The following is a 22,782-nucleotide window of genomic DNA, read 5'->3' on the forward strand; positions in this document are numbered from 1 at the left end:
GAGAAATTCATATATTTTTGTACTTTAACTAAAGAAAACACATTCCTCCATTGTTTTGCCCTGTGCAAGAGGGTTTTTAAACTCTGCTGCATGCTGGCTCCTCCTGGTGTGAAAAAAAAAGACCTGAATGGTTGCTAGGAGCGACGAACAACAAACACTGGCCCGCCAGCTGACAGCAAGAAGCTGCTGATAGTAACAAAAAATAAATAAACGCAACTTTAGAGCTCAAATTTTAAATCTCAAACTCGAGGTGACACTGGATTGATGAGTAATGTTGCGTGTTGCCATGGCGATTTTACCAGAGGTGAGTTGGGAGGAGTGTTATGCTGTTCCTGGGGCCAATGCTGAAAACAAGGCTTTAATTGAAGAGGTGAGATTTATTCAATAAATATACAACAGTTGTTATCTTGTTTATTTTGTCGTTGACTGAAGATACTAGAATGTCGGAAATGTTGCACTTAAAGGTAAAAAAAAAAAATAATATCAATATATTTAAGCAAAAATATCTGACAATAAAACAAGAACATTTGATTCATATTTGAAAAAATAAACAGCCTTTAATATAATGTATTTATATTACACACAATTATAGTAATACATTTAAGATAACTTCATAATCAAATAAAATCTCAAGCAATTTATGATATACTTTTAAGATTTTTAAGGAAAAAATGCTCATCATGGTTAAATTTTAATTTATGCAGTGTGTGACTGATTGGTTCTTTTTTTTTTTTTTTTTTTTTGACCAAGTCGTTCCCATAACTCAAGCAATGTGATTACACCTTTCCAGATCATCCAGAAGCGGAAGGAACTCTCGCAACTGAAAAGCAAGCGAGAGAATCATAAAGATCAAACGCAACTGGCAACGGAATTTCTGAAACATGTTAAAGCAGAGCTGCAAAATTTGGAGGTATTCGCACCCAACACCACACAATCGCGAGAGAGTCATTTATAAGCAAACGTTGGAATGATTCTAGCTCGAGTCTATGTTCTGTGGTTATTGTGTAAAGGCCCTGTGCCAGGCCAAAGACGAAGAAGCAGATTTGGAGACACATCTCACTGCCGTCGCACAAAGAGAAATTGGCCATCTGGCGCAGGAGAACGCTCAGATGGAAAATGAGCTGAGATCTTTGGCTGAGAGGAAAAACACGCTTGAGGTCAACAAACTTCCAATCTTTCATTTCAACATCGACTCTCTTTTGCCGCAATGTGACCACTGTATAAACCTTCTGCCTCCATCATCAGAATTGCATATTTAAAGCGAAACAGAAGCTGGTGCACTTTCGCACCCAAATGAACTGGGAGCAGCAGGCCATGGATTCTTTTTTGGAGGAGTCGGCACAAAAAGAAGACGACGTGATGGCCATCGTCAAGTATTCGCGGCAGGATGAACAGAAGATCAAAGTAATGAGACGAGTTTGTGTTTGAAGGCCTTTGCACGCGCTATAAAAAAGAAAAAAAAATCTGTCTATCGCACAGGCACTCACTTTGGCTATTGAGAGGACAACGCTGGAGGCTAATAAAAAACGCAAAGCCCTTGACATGGAAATGACTGAAAATTTATCTGCACAGGTACGATGCAGCAAAATGTATTGTTGAGAAAGACTGGTCGAGAAGAAAGAAATGTGTCTAAATGAATGCCGCACAGGCCAAAATAATATTGACTTCTCACACAAGTGATTACCGTCTCACACGCTACAAAATCACCTTTTGAACACACACACACACACGAAAACAATTTCACACTCACAAAACCCTCCCACACACCTCACACACCAAAAACACCCCAAAGCTCAACTTCACTTGAAAAAAAAAATCACGCTCACAAAAGAAACTCACCTTCCACACAGATACACCAAAAAATGTCTCTTTTTTATCAAAAGTTTGAAAAAATGGTCCATGTGTGTGTGAAACTATGAATGAAGGTGAATTATTTTTTTTTTTTGCACTTTTGAGTCAAATGTTATTTTAGGCCTATTAGGCAACTCATATAGCTCCGTCGAAGAACAGACTGGATATAAAATTTGGAATAAAAAAATTCCCGTTGTGCTATCAGATTGCTTTAGACAAGACAACAGAGCATTTGCAGCAGGCCCACCAGGAAACGGTGAAGATCATCCACCAGTGGGAAAACACCATCCAACAGATGAAGCAAAGAGATGCCGATATACAACAGTGGGCTCTGGTAACCAACCAAACAATATTGGCACCACAATGAAAATGTTTTTTCCTACTTATAACACTCGGAGGTGGACAAATGTGCTTTATTTAAGATTTCACATTCTCGAGCGAGCAGGATAGTTCCTTTATTTGACTCAGGAAAACCCCTGACTGGACACACATTTATATAACACACATAAGTCCATCCATCATTCCAGAAACTTGCAGAGACCAACCAGACCATCAGGGGAAGGAACGGCTCCTTGACGGAAATGAAGACCCTACACAACTCGCAGATGAACGACAACAAGGAAAAAGGAAGGAGATTGACCGCAGCCAATCGTCAGGCTGCAAAACTGCGGCAGGAACTGACAGAGCTGGAAAAGAATTACTTGGAGATGCAGGATGAGGTAAACATCTCTGAGCAGAATAAAATTGGGGACCGTCAACCAGCGAATTAATCTGGTCAACAGTAAATGGCTTTATTTGTTTTATTTCACACTGATTAAAAAAATGTCTTTTCTTTGTCATACATCGAGTTTTTGAAATTTTCATTTTTTTTTTTGCATTTAGCCCCTCAAAAGCTTGTACAATGCAGATTGTACCACAATTTATAGCTGAGGGGTTTGAGAAAAAAAAAATCACCCGTTGTAGAATATTCTACACGTTATTATTTTATTATATTACATTATATTATATTATATTATATTATGGTAAAAATGAGGGAAAATTCGGAATCAGTGCAAGACCAAAAAAATCTGAAAAGTTTATTTGCATCTCTGATTTAGAAAAAATGGGAGGAGAAGCAGAACAGATAATATTTTGACCAGTGTAATTATTACCCTAAAAAGTTGGTAATTTTCTTTAGATGCCACAAACTAAACTATATATTTGACTTTTTTTGACATATGTTTGCAGCAAAAAAGCTGTAAAACCTCGCTGGATAAAACAGCCTCTACTGTGGAGTCAATGAAGTCCCAAATCTCCAGGCTCAAAGATCAAATCCAGAAAAACAACGTCAAGTCAGTTACATTATTTGTCGTAGCTGTAAATGGTTGACATTGTTGGGCGTGGGAAACAAGTTGTTTCTTAATGTCTGACTGTAGACTGAAGGAAACCTCGTCCCAAAATTCTGCCCTTGAGGAAAAGCTGAAAGCTGTGACCCAGAATGCCCTGAGTGAGAAGGAGAAAGCTGCCCAAATGGAACAGTTCCTCACAGATGAGGAGCAGGCCATTAAGGTGAGGATTCAAACACCTTCAACTCAACAATATTACCTGTGTCTACTAATGCTGTCGACATGTCCTGGTCATTATTTTGACATTTTTTAACTCTTTAATTTGTGGCAAAAAACGGTGTGTGTGGAGCTATTATCAGGTTAAACACTGCACTGCATGTGATATTGACTTTCTGTCCTCTAAATGGACAAGGAGGGCATCCTTCTGGAATCTCTGCCACCATTGCACGCAACCATAGCGAGTTGGAGTTGGAATAGTAGCTGTCAAGGTATCGCCTTGCGGCGATGAGGAGGTAGACCCAAAAGGCGAGGAGGCAGGAGGTGGATAGGGTTAAGGGAATTTATTGCCACTCTCAGCAGGGACAAACAACGGGGCGTGGACAAATCAACAACAAAAGGCAACAAAAACGAGACGGGAACGAACCAGGCGGACAGGGAATGATGACACGAGCAATAACAGGAACGAAACGCGAGTTGTGAGAGTCCGTGGTGCAGCAACAGGGAGCCAAACAGGATAATGACCCGACACTGGGTTGAGGGCATGGGAGGTATAAATAGTCCGGTAATCAGGGGAGCAGATGGGGAGCAGGTGTGTGATCGTGAACTGGGAACAGGTGCGTGGCTGGTGAGAATGAAAACAATAACACAAAGCACATGGCAGGGAGGTGACGAAAACAATAACAAAAGACACATGGCAGGGAGGTGACGAAAACAATAACAAAAGGCTGTCATGCCCGACGCGTATCATGACAGTACCCCCCCTCAAGGGACGGATTCCAGCCGTCCCCAAGAATAACAAAAAAGAAAAAACCATGTCCCAAAAACAAGGGTGGGCGGAAGGGGTCGGGAGGTGGGTCAACGACCCGTGATCGAGGCCGGTCTGGCGGATGCCCGGGGGGCCAGACCAGCGAGTCCTTTCGTGGCCCTTCAGGGGGCCGTGCGGGTGGCCAGACCAGTGCGTCCCGATGGGGCCATTCAGGCGGACGTCCGGGACGACCCGAACTCCACCTTGAGTCCGCTGATGGGGCTGAGACGAGGGGCGGCGGCGGGACGCTGGGTGCTGCAGAGGACGGAGCTTGGACCGGCGTTGAGGCGGGCGCAGCCGAGGCAGGAACTTGGAGCGATGGCGGGACGTCGGACGCCGCCGAGACGGAGACGAGGCATGGTGGAACGCCGGACCCCGCCGGAGCCGGGACGAGACGTGGCGGTGGGACGTCGACCGCCGTCGAGGCAGGCACTTGGTGCGGCGGTGGGACGTCGACCGCCGTCGAGGCAGGCACTTGGTGCGGCGGCTGGTCGTCGAACCCCGCCGAGACAGGAACGTGGAGCGGCGGCGGCGGCTGGTCGTCGAACCACTCCGAGACAGGAACGTGGAGCGGCGGCTGGTCCTCGAACCCCGCCGAGACAGGAACGTGGAGCGGCGGCTGGTCCTCGAACCCCGCCGAGACAGGAACGTGGAGCGGCGGCTGGTCCTCGAACCCCGCCGAGACAGGAACGTGGAGCGGCGGCTGGTCCTCGAACCCCGCCGAGACAGGAACGTGGAGCGGCGGCTGGTCCTCGAACCCCGCCGAGACAGGAACGTGGAGCGGCGGCTGGTCCTCGAACCCCGCCGAGACCGGAACGTGGAGCGGCGGCTGGTCGTCGAACCCCGCCGAGACAGGAACGTGGCATGGCGGCTGGTCCTCGAACCCTGCAGAGACAGGAAAGTGGAGCGGCGGCTGGTTGTCAAGCCCCGCCGGGACAGGAACGTGGAGTGGTGGCGGTTCGTCGGATGCCGCCGAGGCAAGGGCGGCAGGCGGCGGCTGGTCATCGTCCACCGCCGAGGCAGGAATCTGGATCTGTAGTGGATCGTCGGACGCCGCCGACACGGAGGCGAGAAGGGACGGTGGTTCATCTGGCACCGCCGGGGCAGAGGCGAGAGGCGGCGGCGTGTCGTCCTCCACCACCGGTGCAGGAGCTTGGGGCGACGGCGGATCGTCGAGCACCGCCGAGGCAGCGACGGGAAGCGATGGCGTGTCCTCGGGCGCCGCCGGGACAGGGAATTGGGGTGGCGGCGGACCATCTGGCGCCGCCAATGGAGGGATTTGGAGCGGCCGGGGGCCGGGCGCACCAGAGGCCGGGACTTGGAGCAGCGGCGGGCCAGGTGCAGCGGGGACAGGGACTGGTAGCGGACGCAGGACGTGCTCCGCCGGAACAGGGACTGGTAGCGGACGCAGGACGTGCTCCGCCGGAACAGGGACTGGTGGCGGACGCAGAGCATGCTCCGCCAGAACAGGGACTTGTGGCGGACGCGTGGCGTGCTCCGCCGGAACAGAGACTTGTGGCGGACGCAGGGCGTGCTCCGCCGGAACAGGGACCTGTGGCGGACGCCTGGAGTGCTCCGCCGGAACAGGGGCTGGTGGCGGACGCAGGACGTGCCCCGCCAGAACAGGGACTGGTGGCGGACGCAGGGCGTGCTCCGCCGGACCAGGGACTTGTGGCGGACGCAGGGCGTGCTCCGCCAGAACAGGAACTTGTGGCGGACGCAGGGCGTGCTCCGCCGGAACAGGGACTGGTGGCGGGCGCAGGGCGTGCTCCGCCGGAACAGGGACTTGTGGCGGACGCAGGGCGTGCTCCGCCGGAACAGGGGCTGGTGGCGGACGCAGGACGTGCTCCGCCAGAACAGGGACTGGTGGCGGACGCACGGCGTGCTCCGCCGGAACAGGGACTTGTAGCGGACGCACGACGTGCTCCGCCGGAACAGGGACTTGTGACGCTGGCGAGGCGCCGGAGGGGGGGTCAGCAGCTCTCGGGAGGCCAGAACGGGCCCCCCCAGCTTGGGGTGAGCCGGGACGGGGCGTATCAACTGGCGGGGAGCCGGAACGGGGTTCAGCAGCTGGCAGGAAGTCCGGACGGGACTCAACAGCTGGGGAGGAGCCGGAACAGGACTCATCCGCTGGCGGGGAGCCGGCACTTGACTCATCCGCTGGCGTGGAGCCGGAACGGGGCTCGGCAGCTGGCGGGGAGCCGGGAAGGGGCTCGGCAGCTGGCGGGGAGCCGGAACGGGGCTCGGCAGCTAGCGGGGAGCCGGAACGGGGCTCAGCAGCTAGCGGGGAGCCGAGACGGGGCTCAGCAGCGGGCAGAGCGCCGGGACGGGGCTCGGCAGCTGGCGGGGAGCCGGGAAGGGGCTCGGCAGCTGCCGGGGAGCCGGGATGGGACGCTGCGGCTGGGGGACAGCCGGGAAGGGACGCTGCGGCTGGCGGGGAGCCGGGAAGGGACTCAACAGCTGGGGAGGAGCCGGAACAGGACTCATCCGCTGGCGGGGAGCCGGCACTTGACTCATCCGCTGGCGTGGAGCCGGAACGGGGCTCGGCAGCTGGCGGGGAGCCGGGAAGGGGCTCGGCAGCTGGCGGGGAGCCGGAACGGGGCTCGGCAGCTAGCGGGGAGCCGGAACGGGGCTCAGCAGCTAGCGGGGAGCCGAGACGGGGCTCAGCAGCGGGCAGAGCGCCGGGACGGGGCTCGGCAGCTGGCGGGGAGCCGGGAAGGGGCTCGGCAGCTGGCGGGGAGCCGGGAAAGGGTTCAGCAGCTGGCGAGGAGCCGGGATGGGACGCTGCGGCTGGGGGGCAGCCGGGAAGGGACGCTGCGGCTGGCGGGGAGCCGGGAAGGGACTCAGCCGCTGGCGGGCAGCCGGGAAGGGACGCTGCGGCTGGCGGGCAGCCGGGAAGGGACGCTGCGGCTGGCGGGCAGCCGGGAAGGGACGCTGCGGCTGGCGGGGAGCCGGGAAGGGACTCAGCAGCTGGCGGGGAGCCGTGGCAGGGCTCAGCAGCTGGCAGGGAGTCGGGACGGGACTCAACAGCTGGCGGAGAGCCGGGACAGGGCTCAGCAGCTGGCGGGGAACCGGGACGGGTCTCAGCAGCTGGCAGGGAGTCGGGACGGGACTCAACAGCTGGCGGGGAGCCGGAACGGGGCTCATCAGCTGTCGAGGAGCCGGGACGGGGCTCAGCAGCTGGCGGGGAGTCGGAGTGGGGCTCTGGAGGCAGCGTCTGATGAGGGACCGGCACTGGAGGCTGCATGGTGTGGGCAGCTGACGGGGAGGCTACGTGGGTGGTTGCAGCTGGCATGGAGGCGTGAACCTTTTCAGCCTGCTTTAGGTCAGCCAGCTGTGCCTGCAGCGAATAATACTGTCTCATGCTCTCCACCGTCTGATCCTCCAGCGCCGCGATCTGAGCGGTCAGCTCCTGGAGAGTCTCCCGGGGTGGTGCCTCGGCGGCGCCCTTCCCCGCTATTGAGGCCACCCGCTCCGCTATCTGGGCCAGTTTTTCACTCAGCTCAGTGCGGCGGGAGTCCATCAGGTAGGCGACCCTTGCGAGCTCGTCCTCGTAAGCGGGGTAAGCTGGTAACGAGGCAGACGTGGCGCTGAGCTGTTCGGCGGGTTGGTGGGGGGGGTCCGTGCGGCGGTGTCCATGACGCCGCCGCGAGCCCCTCGCTGGGTCCTTTTTTCGTGGTCGGGTCATTCTGTCAAGGTATCGCCTTGCGGCGATGAGGAGGTAGACCCAAAAGGCGAGGAGGCAGGAGGTGGATAGGGTTAAGGGAATTTATTGCCACTCTCAGCAGGGACAAACAACGGGGCGTGGACAAATCAACAACAAAAGGCAACAAAAACGAGACGGGAACGAACCAGGCGGACAGGGAATGATGACACGAGCAATAACAGGAACGAAACGCGAGTTGTGAGAGTCCGTGGTGCAGCAACAGGGAGCCAAACAGGATAATGACCCGACACTGGGTTGAGGGCATGGGAGGTATAAATAGTCCGGTAATCAGGGGAGCAGATGGGGAGCAGGTGTGTGATCGTGAACTGGGAACAGGTGCGTGGCTGGTGAGAATGAAAACAATAACACAAAGCACATGGCAGGGAGGTGACGAAAACAATAACAAAAGACACATGGCAGGGAGGTGACGAAAACAATAACAAAAGGCTGTCATGCCCGACGCGTATCATGACAAGTAGCTTTTTTATCAATTTTCGGGTTAGTGATTTATTAGCATAGCATTTTAATTTTATTTAGCATATCTTGTCGTATTGTAGAAATTAATTGGGTCGTACTTTGTCACTGCTAATTATATCAGATAGTGGGCAACAACTTTTTATTTTTTTGCACAAGGAGTTGGATGACCAACTGCGAGACTGCAGGGAGGAGCTCTTCCGTAGTAAACAGCATGTTGACAATCTCAAAAGAATGGAGAAGGACTCTTTGGCACAAGAGTTGTGGAGCAAATCCACCATCACCAGTCTGGAACGAGAACTCAGTAAACAGGAGAAGCATTTGATAAGACAGCGGATGATTATGAGTGAAAAGGTAAGCCAACTAAAACAATGACGTAAATGAGATTTGACTGCTTGGTCACACGTCTTTCTTTCACTTACTTGCCTTGTAGGACTTCCAAATCATCTTTTTGGAGAAGAAGCTTGCTCGACTGCAAGGTGTTCACGACTCAGATGAAAAGCAAGTGTTAGAACTGAAGATCAGTGAACTGACAAAAGCTCTCGATGAGATGATGAAGACGTCCGGCAAGAATAGCAACAGAATCAAAGAGTCGGAAGTCAGCCTGCGGACAGTAGAATTCACCAATCTTGACCGATATTTCCTCTTTTCATGATATATTTTGTTTTTGACAGGGTGATGTTCGCTTTTTGAGAAAAGAGAGTGACAAGTCAGCCGCTGAGAAGGAAGCGTTATACAACAAAGTTGAAGAGCTGAAGCTAATTAATAATAATACTGAAAAAGAACTGAAGCGACTCGGCCTCAACAAGCAGGTATTGAGTGACGCAAAACAGTTTTTTACATGTTTTTATATTAACATCGGAAGGAAGTCTTGTGTGACAGTATCATTTAAAAAAAAAAAAAGAAAATAAAGAAAAATAATTCCGCTGTCACGCTTACTATCTGCGAACATTCTCAGTCATCCAAGTCATGGTAATCTGGAAAAGTTGACTGACACCCTCATCCAAAAGGACAAACCCCAGAGAGGTAAACTCAGCAACGTTGCGGTGCAGCGAGGAGCGCAATGCCCTCTACATTGGCGAGACGAAGCGCCCTTGCAAGATGCCCCGGCGAAACATCAGCAGGCAAAGCTTGTCAAATCCAGAATCAGACGTTCATTTGCATTGCAAGAAGAACAGAAAATCCTTCGAAAACAACAATGATCAAATTCTGGATAGGGAGCTGGTTTGAAAGAGGAACACACCGATATCAAACTAGAAAAGCAGAAGAGAACATTTATCATCTTAATAGGGAGACTCCACACCAAACAATTACGAACTGAAGAAGAAGTATTTTCAGTCGTGTTGGCTCGAGTCAACCTTAGTGGGTTGAGCTTACTAAGTATGAATATTGGTTCCATCAACTTGGCCACGGATTTTAGAGGGTCACGATATGTTATCAGCAGATTGCAACTGAGAGACTGGAAGAGTCACAGAAAGGCAAAGGGCGGACTTCCTTGGAAAAGTTCACGGCTCAAACAACAGTCGTGAATGCTTCCATTTGACTCATTATTGCAGAACAGCAAGTTTTACCAAATTTACTGAAAAATTCAACCTGAAAAGGTCCAATTAAGATGATTATTTGTGAGAAGTGTATTTATGATGACGAATTACGCACAAGCCAGAGTGAGTTAGATTTTTCACATTTTGATCGATAGTGGATGTTGGACCATCAGCGTTTCACCGTGCACTGTGTCGCTCCTCATCAGGAACAGTTGGTGGAGCAGAACATCTTCAAGCTGGAGGTGAAGCGTAAGAGGGACCTTCTATTCAACAAAGCCAACAGCGTGTTGTCTTTGGAGAAAAGACAACTAAACATGAGGAAAGCCATCCAAGAGCGGCAAGAGGAGATCAGAGTCTTCAGTCAAATGCTCAGTCAGGAACTGAAGACCACAGAGCAGGAGAGACAGAAAATCAGGTGAAACATTGATTGTGTCATTTGATTTTGTTTCTGTCGGAGATCATGAGTCTGAAGTACCAAGCAAGACCCAAGTTACTGCGGCAAGCTCAAGTTGAGTCAAGCGATACATTCTTGCTGAGTCACGAAGGTCTCAAACCAGCGACTCAAATCCCCCGCCTTTCTTACGTACATTATATACGAGTCGCCATGTTAACCGCTGATCGGCTATTTCCGGCGGAGCCGTCCATTTAAAAGCGATTCCTTCACAGTGCTGATCTGAATGTAAAGTTATCCAAGATTGACGTCATGAGGAAGCATTTCGAAGTTGTGACCTTTTCAATGGCAACCTCTGGAGAGGACGAGGAAGATGTGGTCAAGTGTCAAGCTCACTACATCGCTCAGGTGAGAGGATTTCCCACACCATCAGAAATGTTAAACGTCATTCTTTGCGGTGATTTCAAACCGCTTTCCTGCACAACATAAATAAATACACGTGTAACAAACTTTCAATATGTTTGCTCCCCTCAAGGCGGCGCTACAGAGAGCAGAACTCATGGAGCAGGTAGAATGTCTCAATGGCAAAATACGCAAGTCGGAGCAAGAAAATAAAGCTCTGGAGAACACAACGCTGTTGTTCAATATCAGCAATTCGGGATTCCACATGTCAGTCAACAAAGCAAAAGAATCCAGTAAGCCAACATTCTTGTCAGTAACTTTAGAAATGTCTTACTTTGTTTATTTAGTTGTGTCATTTATGAAATCACTTAGGTCCAGAATACCAGGAAAAAATCAAGATGGAAGAGCAGTTATGTTTAGCTGAAGACACACTTAAATACAAGAGAAGACAAATCAGAGAGCTTCAACAAGACCAACAGGTTTTTCTTCTATATTTCTCATTGGACTTGGACTCACTGGATTCCAGCTGTGCTCCTAAATTATCAACTGAATGTCACTGCCCAATGTTGTGTTCTGCATGTTCAGAAATTGCCTCACTGGGAATGGCAACAAATACAAATACACAGAGGGGAGAAGGGAAGCAGCAGGAAAATAGGCCAAAATCCAGACTCCTTGATGTGAGGCGGACTAGTTGAATACTGTTGCTTAACCAAATAAGCGTGGAAATAAGTTGTCAGTTGAGATTTGAACATTTTTAAAGGGATAGCGTAACTTCACGAGTTATTAATTGTTTATTTTATTATTATTATACTATTATTATATTATTATTATTATTATTATTAGGTGTGTGTGGGGGGGTGTTCGATCAGTGTCGTGTGGAAGTGTTGCTGGTTGGATTGGGACGTGAAAACATTTTTTATGATCTTTATACATCAATCTAGGTGGAGGGCATTTATCATCATAGAAGTCAGTGGTCTGAGTTTGACCTCTTACTCATTAATAAACATGTAATTACATTTTGTTTGCATTTCTTGCTCTGTCGTATCACACATGATTTTTCTTTTTTTTTTTATATACATTATGAAAGTCATTCAACTTTTTTCTTTTTCTGTCAATCTATCTGAGTCCTCCAAGGAGCCGACTTATGTGCTTTTCACCTTTGTGGTTTTGTTCAGGGACTGAACAGCACATTGGACAGTCTTCTACAGGCGAAACAGGTGGAGAACCAAAAGATTGAACACACACAGTCCCTCATCAGCAAATTGAATCGGGAGGTTGCATCCCAGCAGGAAAAAATTAACAGAGCCGCCAAACAGGTTTGATGTTGTGACTTTGATGTTGATGTTGTGTGATTGCAGGAGTTCTCTTTAATATTTTTAATGTTTCTCTGATTACCCAGTGCTCTAAACTAACCCAAAAGATCCGATCCTCGCAAAATACCAAGTCAGAGACCTTTGAAGAGAAGGACATCAGGCTGAGACTGTTAAAGGACTTAAACAGGAGTATCAACAAGATGCTTAATAATGCAACAAAAGACAAACCTGACCTCAGATCAGTTTTGGAGAAATACTTTCTACAGGTACACAGCTGGAAGACTTCATGAAGCCGTTAGCTTGAACCAACTGGCGTGTGTGTGTGTATGTGATGGACTCATTCATGAGTTTTATAGAAGTCAAAATAGTTGAATTGTTGAAAAAAAAAAGAATAAAAGTGTTAAAAACCTTAATTAATGTTTCATTTTATTTCTCTCTCAGACCAACATGTCTTTTCCGTCCCCTCCGTCCACTCCCAGCAGCCATCGAAGCTCCAAGATTAATTCGGCTCGCATCTCCATCTCTTCCAGGTCTGACACACACATTGGGGGCCTGATTTCTTTTCCTTTCTTTTAATATTGTCCTGAAAATAAACATTGACCCATAGACTCTTGTTAAAATTTGTACATGAGAAGCAGCTTTTTGGGGTGCACCTTTTTTTGCTTTGGAGTTGGAGAAACAAAATGGAGGAAGAGAAATTATTTCATTCAGTGAAGACAACTTTTGAGAAGAAGAGTCCTTTTTCATATTGCAGATAGTTTGGGATTTTTTTCCTCCCCTTCCTACTAGTTGTTGGACCGGCAGATTCAGGATGGGATCAAATTCAAATTGGGTGTGATAAAAAGTGTGAACGTCTAAATGTTTTGTTCTCCAAGCTGCAGGTCTTCAGCTTCCTCAGCCAGCAGACTCAGCACCTCTGCACCTCAGTCTGCTTTATTAAAGACCGTGGACCTGAGTCTGGATCTAACTCTTCCCTCCCCACCTCGTTCAGCCAGCAGGGGCTCCAGCATAGCCAGCTGCAACTTGAAGACTTCATAGAGTGAGATGGAAGAGCAAAAAGTTTCCTCCAATTGAGAAAATCGAGCTGATGCTTACCTCCACTAATGAGGTTATATAATAAGGTTATGTTGTCGTTTAGTCCCTGATTGAAGTTTTATGCATTATACAGTGGATATCAAAAGTCTACACAATCATGTTCAAATGCCAGGTTTTTGTGCTATTAACTCATTTAATCCCAGAAATTTTCACTCGAGGAAACCCTTCAATTCCAGTCTTTTTCTCGATGTCGACTCATTTTGCAACAAAATATTGTGTTCTAATGCTATAAAAACGCGGAGCTATGATGCAAAAAGCTAAGACGTATAAATACGTCTTTGGGAGGCGGGGACTACAATTGTGAAAACGTATATATACATTTTTTGGATTGAATGAGTTAAAAAAGTAGACCACCAAATGAAATCAAAACTTAGAGCTGAGCATGATGCTTGTTGCTTTTATTTTTCTTTTTTAGCTCGACTACGTCCCCAGCTTTATCAAGATGGAGTGAATTAAGAATCGTTTGAAATAGCAGTCAGTGTTAGCACAAAATCTTTGCGTCTGTTAAAAGGAAAAGAAATCAGAAGGGTAGGAAAAGCCAACTAGAACATTTATAACTTATTTTGGGCTAATTAACTCCAATTTTATTTGAATTTGAATGTCATATTGGTGATTGCCACATTCCAGTTGTTTGCATCCCCTCCCAAAAAACATCAATTGAATCGCACAGATTATAGGTTACATAAATAATAATCACATTTCAAATCATTTCTCTTCATCTAATCTCATCTTTTTTAAAAACCTGAAAACCCGACACTGGTTACCAGACTTTTAGACCACTACAAAGATGGTTTGGACTTCTGTTTCGGTACTCAAACTGCAGAAGGGATATAGACAAGTCAAGAGAAATTTATTTATATAGCCCTTAATCACAAAAGAGTCTCAAAGGAAGAAAAACCACCTGCGGAAAAATAACTAGCCATGAGGAGGGGCCGCAGATGGGGGAATCCTCGCAGGATGACGAGTGGGCAGCATTTAACACACAATGTGCTAATGTTAGTTACAATAGTGTCATAGTCCATTTACGAAGCTGAAGCACCGCAAGACGATGCCTTCAAAACCTGGCCCCGTTGATCAGTGCCGAACCCTTTGGAACGAGCAATTTTTTCAAGAAGTGGCTTCAAGCTGTTTATTGCAAGTCTCATTTGAAATTTACGCACAAGCTAAACATTAACTGATAAAAGGGAGATAAAAAGAACCAGAAAGCTTTGTTTCAGATAAGCTTACGAATATGCAAAATGCGAATATCTGATCAATAGTTCATCTAGAAAATGTTGTCACTTTCAACTTCTGAATTCATCATCAACAGTTTCAATCCATGAAAAGTGGCAGGAATGTGCGTCGAAAGCATGGGCGTGAACTATGGCAGCAGCAATTGCTCACACGGTAAAGTGGTGAACTGAAAGAATTCAAACCTACTCAAACGACATTTGTCACACTGCTACGTTTCTCACACAAGTAACCCACTTGGAACAAATCCATTTGGGGGGCATTTACAAAGTGAGTTGAAGCTAGTGGCGCACAGAAAGCTTCAAAAGAATCACCAGAGAGCATTTACATTTAATACAAAGAGTCCTGTAATATTTGTTGCATTAATTTGGCTTTTTCTTTTTTTTTTAATAAAACTGGTAAATAAGCACAAATTATTATATTATTATATTTCAATTTTTTTGTTGGATTTATGTTTCTCAAATTGCTAACTATAAATGAATTCATTTAATATCACAAGTCACGGTGACATTATGCACGGTTTTACCATTGCATATTCCCAAAAAATCCCAAATGTGAAAAAAATATTTTAAAAAAGAAAGTAAAAAAAAAAATCACTAATATGCGAAACCGTGGGTGACGAACTGCAAATACGCAAAAAATTGATTGTAGCTTTAAGTTATAATATCACCAACCACCACTAGATGGCAGACATGTCTAAGTTGTACATAGACTGGGTCTTATATTGCCCGATACCACAACGTGTGTAGGCCTATTTTATTTTTGGTTTGGAATAACATGCATGACAAATATAGTACCTCAATTATATTAACATTTTGAGGAAAAAAATAAAATGTAAAAAATGAGTTCTTGCACTTAACATTTGTTTGTGGTTGTACTGTTTTAAATGGTAACTTTTATACACCTAGTTTCTGAAGCTGAGCTGTGATTGGTCAGGACTTGAGCCCTGAGCTACTGTGATGTCATTTTCAGTCGACGGCAAGTGTCAAAATGGCCACCCCTTGAGATAGATAAAAACAGGTAGATTTTGCAGCCTAATTCATATTTCACAAATGCAATATTAATCAGAATGTTTCCACTAGTGGGGGCACATAGAAGATAATATTGAAAAGAAAATGTTGTGGATGACTTTTTAAAGCTCTTTAAGTAAATTCTATCGAGTACTATTTTCCTTAATAAAATGACACCTTACCAGAATTATTGTTATTTTCTTTGGGGAGGCTGCGTAATAGTATTTACAATAATTTCAGTGGGGGAAGATGAGTTGCGATAAAAGTGTTTCAAGTTCCAAGCATGGCCACGGAATTAGACTCTTGTCTCAAGGCACGTTTTGTTGTACAGAAAACCTACAAGCATGCCACTTTGGAGTTGTCTGCACATTTTAAACCTTGGTGATCCTCTTAATCGTTAGAATAAATGTCATATTTGATTCCATCTGGAAGATTTCATGGAGCTGAAACACAAATAATTGAATCATTTGTTATGGGTTTGTTTAGGTCTCATGGCAGTGCACTATTGAGTTAGTGTGACAAGTTACCTTGTCCAGAAATAGTTGTGCTGAGGTGCCATTTAAATCCATTTCAGACAAAACTCTAGTCTTTAGAATGGCCACAGCTGAACACACACAGAAAATCTTCAGAATTTTCCACAAATTCAGAGGTGCCTATATTGGAGTTGTAAGCAGAAAAAAAAGCACTTGCCTGGCATTATAGGAGACGTTGCGTCAGCTGTAGGTGTAGAGGTCACCATGATCAACAATTATTTAGCTTTTGAATGTAATTGTTTTAAACAAATACCTGCTTTTTAAAATGCTTTTTCTTATCCTCTTGCCAGTATCGAAAAGACTTTAAATAAAAGTTTCAGTCAAGTGGAATTTACTCACTTGTTGTTTGTGCAGCACATGAGGTCGAAAACACAACACACAGAATCAGCAGAAGCATTATGAAGATGAAGAAGTCGTGTCGGACGAAAAAGTGTGAAATCAGTCGTGGGAAAATGTTCCTGCTGCCTCTGACCACTTGTGCTCGGTACCAGGAAGTGAAACCTTTCTAATCATTGATAACTTGTGTGCACAGTACTAAATTGTTGTCCTTGTCTAGTAAGAATGGTGAGAAGTGGGTTAAGTGTATCCAAAATTGTTTTTGCTTTGAAATTTATCATGGAAAAACATGTTAGCAAGCCTGAAAAGTGCATTCAGACATTTGTTTCTGAATGCGTGTTTGAAGATAATTGCTGAAAATATGTTCAAAGACAGACAACTGGATAGTCATGCCCTAGATATATTTTTAAACTGCTCTCACTATTTTAGTTTTACAGATTTTTTTTTTTAGGGTGTGGTTGAAATGATTCTTTGTTAGTTTTGAAAACATAAAATGTAGGTTCAGTTAAACGCTACTTTTTATTTAATTTTGTTAACGAAAATGTTTTTTTTCAATTTTAGTTTTCATTATTTAATTCTTTTACGTAAACTATAATGACCTTGATATACATTAGCATCAGTTAGCTAGCTATAGGTTGGAGGAATTTTGGCTAACTTGACATTTAGCATGTGGACATTGGCTTCATGCTAGCGGGGCATTCCTCATTGTTGTGATGAGGAAATTACAATCCAGCCACCGGAGACGAGGAGCTTCTATTTTTCCAGGTGGTGCTACCGATGTTTGATTGACAGTTGAGGAGGGTGCAGTTTCATTGCAATCAGTGGATATGCCAACAGCATTTGAAAGCAAAGACAAGGACTTGATTTTTTTTTCAGGATTTTTTTTTTCTTTTTAGTAAACATATCTACACACGTAGCTATTTATTGAAGCTGTATATACACTTTCTAAATACCATTAAAAATAAAATTGACAAATTGTGTCTCGCATGTTGGCTTGGCCCTTGGCGAGTATTCCAGTTTCTCAGGTTGCCCCTTTGCAAAATTAATTGCCTGCTTTAAGACAACTGGTGTCATGTCCGAAAAACCGCTGACTTGTGGCGCTCGAAATTCCTCCAAGTAATCGGAATATAAACAAAAACAGATAAGGTTCATTATTTTCAATAATCATTTGGTAATTTTGCATTTTTACATTTATCCCTTACGTCACAACTTGAGCAAACTTATGAGAACAGAGCAAGTTTTGAAGGCTTGTCCAGCGAAGCGCAAGCACTATGTGAACTAAGTCTATAATTGACAGTAACATTTTAGTCTCTACTTTTTTATACTTACATACAGGATTTGATGCAATTCTTCTAATTATACCCAAATCTTTTTAACTTTTTGCCAAATGTCTTTGGCAATGTATGATGATGACTATTTAGGATTAACTAAGCAACTGACTGACTGGAAGCGACACAGGGAACTCCTGCTCTAAAGTACCACCAATATAAAATGTAATAATTTCTTAGTAAAAAAACAAAACAAGTAGCCTAGTTGATTCAAATGTTTGTTTAAATTTCCACTTAAACTGTATTATGAGGTTCCATCTGTTTCATATTCCCATGCTCCAGTCTGTGTTAATTGATTCACGCTGGTCCTCTACTCACATGAACTGTGAGTTGCCCTCTTAAGATTTCGCACCAGTTTTGAGTGGACACAAGGAGCCCGTGCAGTGGAGCACACAGCACATTCCGATTATTGTTGACCCACTTCAATTATGGACCTGAGATTCCTGTTTACAGCTCTGCTCATTATTCTTGGGGCGACACTTACAATCTCGCTGGTGAACGGCACAGCACAGTGCAAAATCAAGTGGTAAGATGGCTTTTCTATCTTTTAGATTTTTAAAACATCACATTTAATGCAAACGTGTCATGATAGGTTTTTTATTTGTGCATCTTCATTATTTCTGGTCTAGTGATGCATTGATTTATGGGTGCTTAATTTGTCGCGCATAAATCAAAACACTCGCATCACTCTGACTTGTGTTATTGTACTTTATAAAAACATACCATGATAATATAATTCAAAGAATTAACTTGTGATTTCATGCAATCATTCATGGGGATTTTACGTCTGGGGTGTGTGCCTTGAACACCGAGACGCAGTAGAATGCATGCAGACATACGACGTGTCAAATTTGTGATAAAAAAACAGAAGATGACTGGTTGTCGCTAAGATGCAGTAACGTTAGTCGTTATTCACTTAGGATAAATAATATATATCTGTGAGAGTAGTTATAGGCTTTTTATTCTGCTTGTGTTGCTACCATTTGTGTTTGAGTCATTCATAGGGCTTGCCCGCTCGTTGAGATACATTCAAGAACTTTTTGCAGCATAAAAGAATTTGCCGTGGTAACAATCACGTTTGCTAGCGTACACTTTTAAAAGGCAGCAAAAGGGGCACAACGGAGTTTGTTGCGCTTTATTGAAGTTTTGAAATATTAAACACATCAGGTTCCCTCTCGTCATTGTCAGAGTTAGGCCTGTTTCCGTGCGACTGATTACAACAATGTCCAAAAGCTGGAATGATGGCAAGTTCCGAGTTCTTTAGCCTCACTTTACAGTATACCGTGTCGGAAAGGAATGCACCTAGTCAGTCAAGTGCAGCGCTCCTCAAATTGACACGACTTTGGAACTCGGTGTGAACATGAGGCGTATCGCATTATAAGGTGCCCCATTAATTCTGGACAAAATTTCAGATTTTCGGCTTGTGAAAATATTGCAAGTGTTGGTTGGAATTTAGGTATATAAATAAGATTTATGTCTGGATAATTTGGACCTTGCTTGGACGAGAGAAAATCCCAAATAAATGTAAAAGTGCATTCGATTCATGTTTTTATAAACGATTGTTCTATAATCATCCCACCCTAGATTAATAAAGGTTCCAATAAATTATTTCGTAAGACATTCTTAGCCATAACGAGTGGTCGTTAATGTCTCACCCCAACGGTATAAAATGCCACTCCCAAGATCAGTCCGGCATTATCAGGGCTGAGAAAAGCAAACGTTTGGTTAATTTTGTGCATTTTTAGGTAAAATTGTCAACTGATGTTATTTTTTTGAAAAATTGGAATCAATGAGTGATCATTTTGTGAACACTATAGTAAAAAATGTTTCTCTTCTGTCTGGTTTACAGGTTGTTTGGCATCCCATGTGAAGAGGTCTATGGAACGCTGGTGAACCAGATCAAGGCCTGGCAGATCCAACAAAGCTGCGTAGAAGCAGGAGAGATATGCTCATACGAAGTCAGCTCATAATTACACTCACTCGACATTCCGTTGGATAAGCTTGCGCCATCCCTTTACTTTCTAAATCCGCAAGTAACTGGGGGCGCTCAGTGCCTTGCTCAAGGGCACTTCAGCATTGAAAGCAGGAGATATGAGTTGTCAAAATCCAGTGGCGAGTCGTGACCGGTTAAGGAAACAGGCCCATTGCTAAAAGTTGAACTTACAGGAGTTGGCACAAGTGATTTTGATGGCCCTGGGCAGATTACATTTACACTGTGGCGCATAGAGTCTGAAATTTGATTGGATAGAAAAAGTAACAACACGAAAAAAATTGTGACATGAATCTAAAAATGTAACAAAAAAAAATCGAACAACATGAATTGAACCTGTGGTCCACTCTCCCACATTTGAACACAATCCAGTTCAAGAACGTTTCAAGTCAATTAGAAATGTGACTTTTCAAAAAGCTGGTTAGCAAGGTGGCCTCACAGTGCAGAGGTTGTGGGTTTGATTTCGGCCCTGGGACCCCTGTGAGGAGAAGCGGTACAGATAATAGATGGCTGGATGAACTTTTCAAAAATGTCCAGACAACCACATCATCTTCCAAGTTTTCCAAGCAAATATTGGAGATCCGAATGCCAGATGGGAGCATCGAATTTGACAACCAGCAACAGTGTGGCAGATAGTGAACAATTCTTCCAAAAGCGGCATCAAGCTGTTTATGGCTGTTCCCATCTGAAATTTCAAAAAGAGAATTCTGTCTGTATTTAACCAAACCACATCACTTCATCTGGCAAAAATCTGCTTGCTCAATACTAGCACAAAGAAAAATGCCATAGATGGACTAATGAAACTAGCATGATACATAAGTATAATAACGCTTTAAACAATGGACTATTAAGTTTTGTTCTCACTGTATGATTTTATATAATTCTGAAGAGTCCTAGCTTCCTTACTCAAAAGAAATTGTTTCCATTTTTTTGTTGGAGTTTTAAAACACTCTGGAATAGATGAACTGCATTTCCACGAGGAAAGATGATTTAAAATGAAAGTTCCAAGTGGCCACAAAACAAATGAAATAAAGTCAAGACACCACTGTATATACGCTTAAGTAGCATTTGATTCAAAGTGTTCCTAATATTGTGGCTGGTCAGGAGTTTGGATTCCGTAAACAGATCCAGAGAAATGGAACAATCTCAATGACACACTTTAAAAGAAAGAACAATGTTTTTATTTTGTTTCCTTCTCAGTAAACATCTCATTTGACCTGATAACAATCTCGCACAATTCCTCCAATCAGTTATGTCGCCATGCCTAGATGGATAACAACTCAGACCACTGTTTCTAGGCTGAAGGGGAAAATTTTTTATCATGTTATTAACTTTATGCATTCAAAACTTGCTGCAGCTCGTGTCGACGGCGCCGTACTTGATAACAGCCACGCACACGTCTCCAAAAACCAAGAAAGTCAACGACCTGCAGTTTCTTCTAGAGCAGTCCACCGTTTGCAAAGTGACCGTATGTTACTTACGCATGTTATAAAAATAAAAATAAAAAAATCAGAAATGTGAAGTCAGTAGGTGTGATGTCATGTCATATGCTATACTGTGAAATTTTGACATTTGTAATGTTGCATTTCTTTTTATTTGTCATTCAATTAGTACACGCAAATTGCATTTCCTGTTTCTTAAAACTACTAGTAGAATAATTTAAAGATATGAAAAAAATACTAATAGCTCACATGTTTTATTTCAACAATCTGGAAAGTTTGCTTAAACTTATTATTAAACTTAATATTTCTTTTTTTTTTGTTTATAGACCAGCACAATTGACCTACTATTTTTAAAAACTATCCTACTTTTTTTCCAAGAGGAGTTTTTTTTTCTTCACCACTTTAACACGCAACCCTACATCCACAAAAGACATTTGATAATGAAGCCAATTGACATCAGAATTAGTAAAGCATTCACAATTTTGTTGTCTGTTTGATAGAAAGCTTTCCATGGATTATGTGTGAAAAGATGAACATTTATATGAGCTGATCAAAAGTTTTGGGTCATAAACAGGGAGAAGGAATGTCTGAGACCTCCAAAGATCCGGCCGATAACAGCACCAACTTCTGCAGCCTCCAGAACCTGATGGATGGTCAGTACTTGAACGCATGAAGCATTTGCCTACATTTCCAGCCTAAATTCTAAACATTTTTCCATGATATTAAATTGAACCGTAACAGTATATTCTTTTGTAGAAATGATCTTGTCTGCATTTCTTCCCGTATGTCAGATTGTTGTGTCTAATCAGATTCCCGCCTTCACAATCAGTTGTGCTGGCCAATATAACAAATCACATTAGAAATTTGACAAACGAATCACATCTGTCTCAATCTGCTCATATTATGATATCTAATGATCAGCCTTGATGTCTCGTATTTAATTTGTGAATTATTTCGACGTTAGTAGATATACAGCAAATCTGAACCAAGGTTATTATAGTTAACAAGAACTGTTTAAATTACTCCAATTAAATGGGAAAAAATAACAAGTAAAATAAAGGAAAAAAAATCTTTTATCAAAATATACACAAACTGAAATTACATCTTATGTTTATGAAACTAATAAAAACAGTGATAATTAAAGCATGAATGTTTGTTCTTTATTCTTGTCAATTAATATCATACATGCACTTTCTGGGTTCATTTAAATGTAATTACACAGCTCGAGAATTGTTATTTACTTTAATACCTTCACTTGACGGGACAATGATATTTTTTTTAATCTTTCACTCAACAAATACTCTATAAATTAAAAAACATAATCCTAAAATAATCTAAACTTAAATTAAACCAAAAAAAAAAAACATTAAAAATTATACTATAATATACTAAACTTATAAAGATGAATATAATTGAAAACAAAAGTCAAAAGAAATGAGAATGAAAAAAATAAACTGAACTGGTCAAGATGATGACTGTGACATGTTCATGTTTTTGTTCAGGAAGTAACCTGATTGAAGCTGAGGGATACAAACGCTTCACCAACAAGTGGATCTGCGCTGGTTTTGAGAACGCCAACTGCTCCTTGTCATGAACAAAACAGAAAAGTGAGCCTACACTGGTCCTGCATTCAACCATGTGGGCAAGAGATGAAAAAATAAAGAAAGAAATAAAAATCACTGAGTTGATTATTATTCAACTTTTTGTAATGTTTCAACTGTGATATTTTTTTGGGCCCGGATTATCATTGTTAGCGGATTTTTTCCTTGTATTTTTTTCACTTTTCCTTTT

General features: G+C 43.8%; 2 protein-coding genes and 1 long non-coding RNA gene across 3 annotated transcripts; 2 read left to right on the plus strand and 1 right to left on the minus strand.

Moving 5' to 3' along the window:
- Window positions 1-180: 180 nt before the first annotated feature.
- LOC148325783 (coiled-coil domain-containing protein 39-like) lies at window positions 181-16,131 on the plus strand. The gene is made up of 20 exons (XM_088310251.1): window positions 181-370; window positions 791-910; window positions 1,011-1,157; window positions 1,246-1,404; window positions 1,480-1,572; window positions 2,057-2,185; window positions 2,379-2,570; window positions 3,079-3,182; window positions 3,267-3,399; window positions 8,540-8,734; window positions 8,814-8,978; window positions 9,055-9,192; window positions 10,128-10,336; window positions 10,588-10,720; window positions 10,848-11,007; window positions 11,087-11,193; window positions 11,890-12,030; window positions 12,114-12,293; window positions 12,469-12,571; window positions 12,862-16,131. Exons 1-20 carry the CDS (start codon window positions 272-274, stop codon window positions 13,068-13,070), a joined length of 2,916 nt encoding a protein of 971 aa, XP_088166377.1. The 5' UTR covers window positions 181-271; the 3' UTR covers window positions 13,071-16,131.
- LOC148325784 (uncharacterized) lies at window positions 13,952-16,373 on the minus strand. Its single transcript, XR_015846164.1, has 4 exons — window positions 16,235-16,373; window positions 16,053-16,079; window positions 15,890-15,966; window positions 13,952-15,805 (listed from the first exon to the last, which is right to left on the minus strand). It is a non-coding gene; the product is annotated as an uncharacterized LOC148325784 (long non-coding RNA).
- Window positions 16,374-17,940: 1,567 nt separating this feature from the next.
- On the plus strand, window positions 17,941-22,594 carry LOC148325785 (uncharacterized). The gene is made up of 5 exons (XM_088310604.1): window positions 17,941-18,085; window positions 19,409-19,517; window positions 20,907-21,017; window positions 21,566-21,644; window positions 22,494-22,594. Exons 1-5 carry the CDS (start codon window positions 17,988-17,990, stop codon window positions 22,583-22,585), a joined length of 489 nt encoding a protein of 162 aa, XP_088166730.1. The 5' UTR covers window positions 17,941-17,987; the 3' UTR covers window positions 22,586-22,594.
- The last annotated feature ends 188 nt before the right edge of the window (window positions 22,595-22,782 follow it).

This window comes from Idiotropiscis lumnitzeri, chromosome 12 (assembly GCF_059441095.1).
Source record: "Idiotropiscis lumnitzeri isolate Australia: NSW breed Sydney's pygmy pipehorse chromosome 12, RoL_Ilum_1.0, whole genome shotgun sequence".
NCBI classification, from domain to species: domain Eukaryota; kingdom Metazoa; phylum Chordata; class Actinopteri; order Syngnathiformes; family Syngnathidae; genus Idiotropiscis; species Idiotropiscis lumnitzeri.